Source organism: Notothenia coriiceps, unplaced genomic scaffold (genome assembly GCF_000735185.1).
Source record: "Notothenia coriiceps isolate Sejong01 unplaced genomic scaffold, NC01 NC01_scaffold00017668, whole genome shotgun sequence".
NCBI lineage: Eukaryota > Metazoa > Chordata > Actinopteri > Perciformes > Nototheniidae > Notothenia > Notothenia coriiceps.
Genome location: NW_011350369.1, coordinates 4,899 through 17,211, shown reverse-complemented (window position 1 = coordinate 17,211; position 12,313 = coordinate 4,899). Strand labels below are relative to the sequence as shown.

Sequence of the window (12,313 nt, the reverse complement as noted above, 5' to 3'; positions counted from 1 at the left end):
TGGCAAAGAANGATACAGAGGGCTTCATCATATAACTTTGAGGGGAGCCAGAAGTTGGAGTAACAAACACTGACTCCAGGTTCTCATCTGAGTACCTCACTGAGAAAGTTATGTGCACCCCTGCATATAATTGAGAAATACACATTTATACAATTAAATTGTGCAAGGGACACAGAATGTAAAATAAATGTGTGTGCGTGTGCGTGTGCGTGTGCGTGTGTGTGTGCGTGTGTGTGTGTGTGTGTGTGTGTGTGTGTGTGTGTCTGTGTGTGTGTGTGTGTGCGTGTGTGTGTATGTGTGTGCGTGTGTACCTATGAGTTTCTCCCAGGTGGCGGCCTTGTTCCCCTCCCGGCTGAGCAGCCGTTCCCACGTCTCCGGCTCTTTGAGCTTCATTCGCTTCCCGGCCTTCTCCCTGTCCCACGAGCCCTTTATTCCACTGCGGTTGAATATATTGGCATCTGCAGGATACCTGAAACCCACACAACCAGATCACATTTTAAAGTGGAAGCAGGACAAGTTTTACAAGAAAAGGCCTAAGACAAAATCTTACCCATTCCCTCTTTTTCTCCCCTCCTCGTTTAACCCCTCGATTGCGCATTTATATGATACTGTAGGATTTCAAATATACCTTTATATACACATTTTTCAAATACTGTACACTTTAAGTGTCTGCTAATAAGTATTTTAACAAATGTAATTAATGATACTAATGTAGGAGTAACTATGTGAGTCATCAGTGTGTGTTTGTGTGTCTTACTTTTTCCCCAGAATGGCCATAACATATTCAGCCGGTTCCTTAATGTGAAGCTTCTTGATCATCTTCTTTATGCTGAACTCGCTCTGCTTTTTATCCACCACCGCTTTGCCGTCCTTTACATTCAACTGCGCGCGCACACACAAACAAGGATAAAATAGAGTTACCCATGTGGTAAGGTTTGCCCTAAAACACTAAGAAGATGGGTCTTGATGTTTGGAATAAATAATTTTATAAAAAGTTTTAATAGAACAATCTCTACTCAACCGATATCTGCAAACACAGCAGCAAAGTATGTGAACTGAAAATACCTACATCAAGATAACCCCCACTTCTAAAATAACGTAAAGAAATGCTTCTCATAGGAAAAGATTATTGAATGCTTAAAGAAAAAACGTTTTTAAAAGCATGACTACACAGTGAATACACGATCAATTAACAATGAAAAAGTCTTGATCAATTTAAGTGAAACACGTTAAACAAAAGAAAACTCTATAAAAACATCAGTTTACAAACTTAACACAACGTGTACTGTGTGATCCAAGTCTCATTCACTGAAAGATATGCTCACTATTCCTCCATTTTAGAAAACAACGTACTTTTGAATATGTATTCCCACAGATGAGTAGCGTGTCTGTTCAAGTGCGTTATGCTAAATTGTTTAAAATAGTAAGGTTTAAGAGAAAATGCATGTGTTTAAGAAGTAATGATTATACGACAAATGTGTTTTTTAATAAACGTTTTGCTGTTGTTAAACGCAACCTTCCTTTAGTTCAATTCATCACGACTTTTCTCAATTTTTGTAATCTGGTTTTATACTCTTGTTTTGTAATCTTGTTTTTCTTCAAGGAACATGTGTAATTGGTTTACAAATGGTCAGTTTGTGGGTGAAGTATTCCTCGAAGAAGACACTTAAGTAACTCACAAGTGTAAAACATCCAACACACTAGTGGCACAATAGAAAAGTAAAGTACTGAACATTGACTTACAATCTTCTCCAGCAGGGCAGTATCTGCTCTGAGCAAGTTCGCCCACTTTTTCATCTGCTGAGCATTCGGTTTCTGGAAATCAAAGATACGTAGAGCAGACCATGGAGTGATGAAGAGGATATTTAAGACACTGAGTGTTAATTAAGAGAAAGTAGTCCATTGCACTATAATAGAAAACCACATGAAGTTTCAATATTTTTTTAGAAGGAGATTCTGAACGAGTAATACTTCATTTATTCCTTGGGAGAAATTGGATTATGTATCAACTGCTCCATTTTAGAACAAAATACATTTAAATAACTTATATAAACACAGAGAAGTTAAAATAAAACTGTTTTATATAACAACAATAAATATGCATAAGGTGTGAGGTGGTAAAAAGTGTGTGGGTGTCCTGCTTTGTTTTTTACCACAGTGAAAGCAGAGAAACAATTATACTGACGAACCAATTTCTGTCCATCAGTTGAGTTTAGTTTGGTTAAACCTTAGTTTTCATATTGAACTGAATGAAAACAGACCAGAATGAATACTTCTGTACCTTAACGTTTTGCTTCTTGCGGTTGTGTTTACAGCGGTGTTTGCGCGTGTTGTATTTGGCCAGCTGATACTCGTTGAACTGCTTGAACTTGTCAGCCATCGCCTTCTTCAGGCACATCGGCAGGGAGCGGCTGAAGCACTGGAGACGGACACACATGGTGGTGAGATTTCACAGAACTGACACATCCAGATCCCACCAAACAGTAAACAGTCACTAAGACTTACTGTACTGTAGATCCTGACTACTTCCAGCCAATCAGAGGGCAGCTGTACGGCAGCACAGAAGTATCTGCGGACATGAGGCTTGGTGGAGGGCTGATTGGCGGCCAGAGCCAATAAGAAGTTCGCTGTGATGCGGATGTTCAACTCCTGACGGGTGTAGACTGCCACCTGAATGATAAAAGCAAGAACACCACATTATACTTAACTATTGAGAAGGATTATTGCCCTTTACCGTCATATTGTGTGCTGTCTGTCTTGGAATGAATTTCACTGGCCTGTTTTGTGGAAGATAATACAACAATCAACAACAAATATGGCACATAGTGATAATATCGTGTTACAAATTAAAATGTTAAATCAATTTTTTTTAAATCTGATCAGAATCAGATATGGTTTGCCGAGTAGGTTTACACACAAATAATTAGCTTTGTTGTAAATGGTGCGTACATAAACACTGAGAGAAATAAAGTTGTACAAAGAAAAGGAACAAATATTATACTATTTTTAATGCTATTAAAAAATAGTATAACATGTAAAAAAATATATAACGACATTTTTGACAGAAAAAAATAATATATAAACAAAAGAATAAGAACGAGAACAATTAAATTAAATTAACTCAGGATCAAAAGCGAGAGTTAAAAACCCAACTATGACAACTATAAATAACTATGTTAAAGGCTCTGTGGTAATGTAGAGGTTAATGTTTTCTGGAGTTGCACTAACCTAAAAATAACACATATTGGAAATGATGTTGATTAATCATAAAAGACATTATGGGATGTTCCATTCAAGCTGCTGTGCTGTGGTGTACTTTGAACGCATCGAGGAGGTTTTACAAGGAGATACTGATTGAAAAGATAAGGCTGGCAGGCAGGCAGAAAAAAAGCCTCACCAACCAAAGAAATGTGTTTAAAACTTGTGTTTGTGTTTTCCACCAGGTAAAAAGCAAGGATTTGAAATTGTTGATGACATATTGTCCCAAACGTTTATCTAACTTTTTTGACAGCTTTTGGGGAAAAAGTGAATCACTTGAAAGAACAAGATACTGAACCAGTAACTCAACGGTTTAAATATGAAATAACTTTAAATCAAAAAGTACATGCATATTTCAGAGTAGCCCGTGATATTTTGTTCTTAAGTCATGTTGCATTTTTCCTACTGTCAAATTGATCACTCAATAAAAATCAAAGCATGAACAAAACCTTCTTCTATTTCTATAAAGTGTTGCATTTCTAAACATTTCTTGCGTGCTATTCTGGGTCGATTTCCTTGATTTGTTACCATGATAACCAAATAAAGATGCATTGGGATACAGTACATACCCCTGCACACACCCACACAGACAGACATGCATCCACACCTTGAGAAGAAACTGGGGGTCAGAGTCAGAAATGTCCTTGGCCAGGTTTTTGATCTTGGTCCAGACGCTGTCCTCTGAGTCCCACTCATTCTGACCCGGAGCCTTGCTCTTATTCACCAGCGAGCAACACACCAGGTTCAGCAGCAGATACTGAGGAACGGATAGAAAGACAATGAAATATCTCTCTGCGGGGTTAAAGTCACATAAATAAACATATAAAAGAAGCACACAGGTATGCCATGTTCCTCCTACCTTGTTATCTTTCAGCTCCTCTTCAATATTTTCCTTTGCTCTATCAATCTCAGCAAATTCCTCCTGTTTGATGACCATAGTTTGTTCAAGTTCCTGGCTGTCCAACTCTATTCCAAGAACAGGTATCTCCATGGCTGTCCCATCATCCTCTACCTCTTGTTCTTCAGACAAAACATTGTCTTCCTCAGAATACTACAGATGTGGAGACAAATGTCAAAACCAGAATACCGCTGAATGGGATGCATCAACAATGTTGTCAAAGGGCATACAAGGTACTTTCATTTTATGCTAAGACTAATGAAACATAGAAGTAAAGTAAATGAAGAATATCTCATGTACCACACTTGAGTCTTCCGAAGAGGACTGCGTCACTTCCGATGTTTCCTCCGTGGCTTCATCAGCTCCATCCTCCCTGCTCTGTTCTCCACCCAGAGGAGGAGGGAGGAATGAAGAAGCAAAGCATTTAGACAGAGCGCTGCTTGCCAGGGATTTTGAGAGCAGAGAGTCATTACGGAGATATGTAGAGGAGGTGAGGGGGAAAGAGAGGCCGAAGGAATTGCTAGTAAGGAGCTGGTTCTCGGTGCTGAGGAGAGGAGAGGTGAAGGAAGGCGAGAAGGAAGAGGGGGAGAGAAGGGAGGAGGAAGTGGAACACAGGAAGGAGGGCTGGAGAGAGGAAGGTTTGGGCATCAGTGTGGAGGCCAGTAGCTTATTCTCCAGATTTGGAGGAGTGTAGTTGGAGGACAAGCTCCGCCCACATGTGGCCTGCTGCTGCTCTCCTTGGGTGACATTTGTCTGATGCAAAGTCAGCGCCTCCATACCTGCAAATAAATCCATCAGAGGGTCAAAGGCTGTTACAAACACAAACCCTCCCAATCCTACATGGCATTAAGTCCTGAAAGAAGCAACTCAGCAGCATTCCTTCCACTGTTTGAACAAGGTTGGTACTACTGCAGTTTAGGGTGTGTTGTGCCACTGAATGCATTGATAAAAAAAGGGAACAAAGTCTGGAAACAATCAGCAGAAAGCCCAAGAGTTTCATGAGACTCCATGGCCACCATAATGCATGTATAAATAAAACAAAAATACCAAGAAGTTTCAGGTTGTTCAAGAGCTACGTTAGTAAAGTACTGTTGTAAATATATTCATAAAAAGTATAAAGACACAAACTGCGTAGAAACCAGGCATGTAACTATCAAAAAGGAAAACCATATCGCCACTGCAATATCCAGACAGCCAATGCTTTTAAGTGCAATACATAACATTATTAGTCAACATTGTTCCTACAGGCCTACTTTTTTGTATACAGGAACAGTTTTAATAGACGTGGTAGTAAGCGTAAACACACCCAGACTTAAAGCAGAAACTCACCGGGGAAAACTGAATGTCAACTCCCCAGACAAACGTATCTTCTTGTGTATAATGTCACCGTTTAATATTACTTCAACGTGACAGGGAATTTCTGAAGTATAGAAAGCTTAAATGACTGGTTTACTGGAAATGATCACATCCGAGCAGCTGCCTCTGAGACGTAGTTGTATTGAGAGCGCTGATTGGTCGAATTTCTTTACCGTAATAACGCCTGTATCGATGCCTACCCTCAAATAATGGAATAAAAAGACGCTTGAAGTCGGGATTGCTCTGGAAAAAATACCACTTACTATAAATCAAATCAAATGTCAGAATATTAATAACTAAACATTCTTAATTATTAGGTAAGATAATGCTTAAGTGACATGATGACACTACCGTAATGTCTTGTCTAATGCGCACAGGAAGAAGCGAAAGTGCGAAGTACAAAAAACTAATAATTTCCTTTTGTTTAAATAGTGCGTACATAAAAACAATGAGAATGATTAATTTTTACAAAGAAAATGAAAACAGCCTATGCCAAATATATAATATAATTGAGAGCGCTGATTGGACGAAATTATTGTGTACCTTTTTTTTTTTTTACCGTAATAGCGCATGTATGGGTGCCCACTGCCTACCCTAAAATTATTGAATATAAAGACGGGATTGGGCTAGGAAAAAACACACTTACTATAAATCTAAACCACATTGAAATCATAAACATTTAAAACGTGTTTTATTGTTGGATAAGATAATATTTGGGTGACATGATGACGCTACCGTAACTGTATGTGTAGTGCGCAAAGGAGGAAGCGAGAACTGCTATTTCCGCTGCAGCAGCGAGAGAACGGGGCACGTCAAAAAAGAAAGGAAAATGTGGAGAGGACAAACTCAGGCGAGAGAAGGAACACAGAACTACATCTATCATCTTTGTTGATTCAGTTGCCAGGCAGTTGTTATTATTATTTAAAATCTCAAGACGAATATCTGTCAGTTTAAGGGTCGTTTCGAGGTTAACTCGCCCCCCCCCCATCTTGTTCGGTGGTGGTTCGCTTTGAGGAAGCAGCTCGGCTAGCCGCAGCTGAATTAGCTCGCTGAGGAGAGATGGGGACGAGAGCAAGTCGCCTCCAGGAAGACCCGGTTCTCCCTGCGTTTGGGAAAGATGGCACGAAGCGGGATTCCTACCGACGACCCCGCTGCACCAGGCCCACCAGTCTCATGGTCGACTTCTCCGGGAGCTTCGAGGAAACGGAGGCCAACCGGAGCCGTTCGGAGGAGGGCAGCGACTCGGACCAGCATGGGGGGGCCAGCGCGGACCGAAGCCCCGCAGACCTCCTCCACAGCAGCACCCCTTCCTCCAGTGTGAGCCCGGCGGAGGACCACAGCGAGGGGAAACCCGAGGAGGACGGGGATATAAGCCCGGAGCCCGCCGCGGTGGCTGAGCATCCGTCAGGAGAGGAGACAGGCCGCACGCCCCACCGCACTTTTTCCGAGCGGCTGCCCGGGAATAGGCACTCTTCCGCCCGCAGTGTGGGAGCGAGGTCCGCCCGGGTCCGAGGCTCCCACCAGCGGCCGGTGTCCGAGGCGTGGATCGGCCTGTACCGGGTGAACAACCGCCATGGCAGTGAGTTCATTCACTCTTACTTTTTGTTCCTTTTCTTAGTACAACTTAATTTCTCTCATTGTGTTTATGTATCAGAATCAGAATACATTTATTAGTCCCACAGAGGGGACATTTACATTGTTACAGCAGAAAAAGAGCACAAAAGAGAACTTAATGTTACCTAAAGCAGGCATAAAAAAAGTACTAAAGATACAAAAAGAAATTATAATAGAAAACTTACACATTTTACAAAAATACACACCCTGTAACAGCTCTGGGGATTTGGCAGCCAGGTATATATTGCACAGTTTTTAACGGCATTACATCTATTGCACATTGGCAATATGTGCAATATATAATGCCGTTAAAAACCTGGGTGCTAACTATGTGCAATATGATATTGCACAGAGCTGGTATTTAACAAGAGGTGTTATAGTATGTGTGGTTCCTTTTCTTAGTACAACCTAATTTCTCTCATTGTGTTATGTATCAGAATAGGTTGTACTACCAATTAGGTTTACACAAACGAGGAATTAGCTTTGGTCTAAAATGGTGCTTACAAATACACAGAAAGAAAAATACGTAGCAAAAACATTTTTTTAAGTAATATTATAAAAGCAATTTCAAAAAAATACTATTTGTCGACTATTGTGACAAATTAAAGACAATATTTGAACACAATATAATTATGTGAGAAACTGAGTACAGTCAAATACAAATAATACACTATATTTAAAGTGGAGAGGTGTGCAGATTTAAAAATAGGTAGTGTGGACATTGGTGGCAACATTCACACCACAACAAATATTTGAATGTGTACACCTAATGGCCAAAAACCGGATTCTAATACAAATCAGGTCAGATGATGATATTTGTTTATATATATTCAACATTTTCATTTGAAACAAGATATTATCAGCATGTGACATTTTTGTTGTATTGATTGTTTTATTATCTTCCATAAAAACGGGCCAGTGGATTTCCTTCCCAGCGACACAGCACACAATATGACAGTAACGGGTTATAATCCTCCACACATTATCTCAGGTCACTAGTATTTTCTATTCATGTCCTGTTATTATTTGTGTCGCATAAATAACACCTGCCTTCATACTTGGCTGGTCTCCATCGGAAGTGATGCACCATGTTTTTACATTTTAAGACAGCTATCATACGTGGATTAAATGGAACTTAAAATGTGTTAAATTACACAATACCTCAACATATAAAATGCGGGGTATAACTGCTTCCTTAAATCAGCTGCTATTTCACTGAAGACATGAGTGGGTGAAGATGAGAAAATGATAGTGATATGATGGCTGAGTAGGAGGTGGGTGTATTCATTGTTAACTTTAAGCGGCCACAACAGCAATATAAAGTCAGAAATGCCTTTATAAGAAAACATCTCAAAAACAATATTACACCAACTCAGAGACATTTACACAATGAGTTATGAATCAAATTGCTCCCAGTGCAGCTTTCACTCGCCCCCGTCTGAAATTAAAATGGATTATTTGGGGAATTTACATTCCTGAACAGATAATCTCTTTTCCCGTGCTCACTGACTACAATCATCAGAGACCTCATTGTAACAATCGGAGCTGTGGCGTAAAACTGGAATTGGTGAAAACATGCTCTTTCAAATCCTGCAGCGTGCAAGTTAAAAACATTGAGTAACAACCAACGTGTGGTTTAAGTGCATTAAAAATAGGAAGCTGTGTAGGGGAAGTGAAAAAGCACCCTTTGTTTGCGTAGGGGTTTAGGGTTTAACCAAATATTAATCATTGCAACATTAAATAATGTTTTGTGATGCTGTATTGATTCTCGAAAACAAAGTGTTGATTTCTAATAAATAGTTCATCCAGTCAATACATTATTTAATTTGTTTAAGATGTGTGGCCTCTCAAAGTACTGTGATGTTTGATGTTACAGGGACTGTGATACATGCACTGTTGTGATTGCATACCAAAAGTATATTTTTAAACCTACATTTATGCATATAATACATGTTGTTTAATAATACGCAGTTTTCCTAAAATATATTTTTAGCAATGACAAAATATTGGTGTGCTTGCAGTACTGCTGAATCATAACCCCTGTACCATAAGATACATATCATATTGCCAAATGTTTGCCAATACACAGCTCTGGCCTGCATTTGGAAGTCGATGACACAGAGATGGGGCTGTTGCTGTGCCAAAACACAAAAGTATGGTGGGTTTCCCAGGACAGCCCTCTAGCAAGAGTAGGGAAATGGGTCACAACTTCACATGCTGGCAGCAGCTCATAGATGGAGGAGGGGAATTCAGAGCAGCGAGGCACACTGTCTGTCCCGTTCACTCAGCCTGAGTCACTGTTTTGTTCGGTGCATGCAGTCGAATAAAGTTTCCAAACTATTGTGGAGTCAGTTATACTCAAAGTCACATCATCCACACTGTCTCCGGATCTCTAAGGATGACTGCTTGTGGTTCTTTGGTTTGCCCAGAGTGTAATCTAGATGTCCAAACATAGCTTCAGTGTGCGACATGATGTGCACATCCTCTATCATTTAGGTCTCGCTGCTGTGACACAGCGTGCTAATCTCAGCTGTGCCGTGTCTCCGCTCTGCACAGATATCCGCTGTCCTTTCTGCTCCAAGCCTTTCCCTGGGGGTCGGATCGAGGATCACCTGCTGAGCTGCCTCACGTCTCCTCCCCTACCATACAATAGTAAGTATCATATATCCCCAAAATGGCACAAAGCCTGTGGTTTTTAAAGCTCTGGAAACACTTACAGTTGCTATGTGTGTGTGTGTGTACAGCGGATGTGCTCAGTAAAGACAGCGGAGAGTGCTCCATCTGTTTGGAGGACCTGATGCAGGGAGAGACCATCGCCAGGCTGGCCTGCCTCTGCGTCTACCATAAGAGGTAACAAAGTTCAGTTGATATATTTGCATTATAATCAAATGCAGAGAGACGGGTTGAAAAAGGCAAATTCCGCTAGTGAGATTAAAAACAACGTTGTGCCTATGGTTATTTCCAGATCTGGAAAAATGTGGTAACTTGGGGTAATGATTCTCTTAAATAAGGAAGCAAAGTTTTTCTGTTCTACTAGTGCTTGTATCACTTCACATTTCTGAGAGAGGTCTATTGTCCTTTTCCAGGATCTGATGGTTTCACTTCTGAGTTATTGTCATTAAAACTTAATATTTTAACATGGGATCAAATGTAGAGTACTACAAGATCTTTTTTACTTTGTCTCAGGAAAAGATCAGCAGTGTGTTTCTTTCTTCTTATTTTCCAAGTGAAATACATTAGCCAATGGTGCTTTCAATAACGGCATCATCATTACCTTTTAATTAGACCTAATTAGTACTTTGTAAGCGCTTTGAAACTCCTACTATCAGGAGGTTGTTAAAGACCCACCAGTGTTTTCATGTTGCAGCCCATTTCCTAATCATTTCAAAGCACACGGTTGTGTTCCAGATACGGTTTTTCCCAACTCTGAAAGTGGAAACGGTTTCCCATAATTTAGCTCAGTGTGAGACGGGACTTGCTGAGACTTGCAATTTTTCATCACAGTGAAGATCCTGTCTGCTCCTGCCTGTCCGTTCAACCGTTTGAAATGCTTTTTTCTATTTGAGATTAACATTCTGATAACGACATTGACAACATTAAAAGCACACATGGTGTTTAACTGACAGATAACCAGCAGAAGGACAGTATACTTTAAAGAGGCCTTGTTATGCTTTTTTCCTGTAGTGTGGTTTAGGTTTTTGTGCATGTTAACGGTCTTGAAAGCCCCCCCCCCCCGCCTGAACCGGCCTCCATTTGACTCCTGCGTTTACTTCCGCTACATAGTGACATCACCATGTAACACTTTTGCTTCTATTAGCTAGCGCTCCAACACATTGAACATGATAGTCTAATGGGTGGGACATCTCTAAGAGGTTGACCAATCACAACAGAGCCGGCCAGCTAACCAATCAGAGCAGACTGGGCTCTGGTTTCAGACAGAGGGTGAAAAGAGGTGCTGCAGCACAGGCAGTATGAGAGAAATACAGAGCTTCTTAAACATTAAAGCATGGAGACATGTCCCAGTAGAGGCACATTTAAATATGAACCTGAAATGAGCCGTAAAAGGGCACCTTTTAAAAAGACGTTCTTCTCAGATAAAGCCTTTGAGCTTTTAGCTGTGTGCCGCTAGGTGTGGCTGTTTGGCTGTGACGCGCTGGTCCACCCAGTAGGGATTTGGAAAGAGCCTGGCATTTTCCAAAACTAAAAGATGACTGTGTTCAAAATGAGCATACAGTTCATGTTCACAAAGTGCACAGAAGGAACGTTATTTTTAACAACCCATATATTAGTATAGGGCTGCAAGGAGACCATCTGTGACTTTTCTCTCACATAGTTGGTGAATCATCTGGTTTTAAAAGAATCTGGAAAAAGTGCATAAAGGGCGTCACAATTTCCTAAAGCTCAAGATAATTTGACTCAGTCTAAAACCCGAACATACTTCTTTAAATGTGACGCAAGATAAATAAATTGCTGAGCTGCAACTTGTGCAGTCATGCATTTTATTTGAAAATTAAATAAATGTATGTCAATGTAATATCCAAAAAGTTGCTTATTATTTAGTCGTCCTTATTTTTTTGATAAAATACTCAAATATAGAATAGTTGTTTCATCTCTATATTTGTGATTGGGAATACTACTGTTCTTTGGTCCTGTTGCATTTAACGAGTCAGAGAGCCATCGGACATAATCACAGCCCTCTGCTCTGATTACTTTTAGTCTGGTTCCCACTAGGGCTGCACCCGAATATTCATTCGTTGGAGTACTATTCGGGTTTCAATTTCGTTATTCGTTTTTGTTTTTTTCCCTTTTTTCTTTCAAATTGAATTTATTGAAATCTCCAATATCAACGTAAGAGCTTGTGCCTCTTCGGGGGGTGCTAACACTTAACCATAAACGTTATCGTTTACTTTCTCCGTCTTTATATGTAGATATTACTTTTCTCCGTTAATCTCCGTCACGTTGTTTCCATAGCAACAACAACTTCCTGTCAACTGCGCTACCCCTCCTTCAAAATAAAAGCATATTCATAAATAGGAAGCCTAGCCAAATTACACTTAGGACATATACAACTGCAACGAAAGTAACAAACACAATGCGATATTCTTTTCAATTTCAAAGAACACAAATTGGGTTACATTAACAAATAACTATAAAACAACAATACTGTAGAATAACAAAATGAATGCC

At 40.1% G+C, this 12,313-nt stretch overlaps 1 protein-coding gene across 1 annotated transcript in view; it reads left to right on the top strand.

The window, feature by feature from the left end:
- The first annotated feature begins 6,283 nt into the window (after positions 1–6,283).
- LOC104950485 (E3 ubiquitin-protein ligase ZNRF2) overlaps positions 6,284–12,313 on the top strand; it is a 9,199-nt gene continuing 3,169 nt past the window's right edge. Inside the window, exons 1-3 of the mRNA XM_010777011.1 lie at positions 6,284–7,091; positions 9,683–9,778; positions 9,871–9,976. Of these exons, the coding sequence (XP_010775313.1) occupies positions 6,572–7,091; positions 9,683–9,778; positions 9,871–9,976 (722 nt within the window). The 5' untranslated portion in view covers positions 6,284–6,571. The remainder of the gene's footprint in view (positions 7,092–9,682; positions 9,779–9,870; positions 9,977–12,313) is intronic.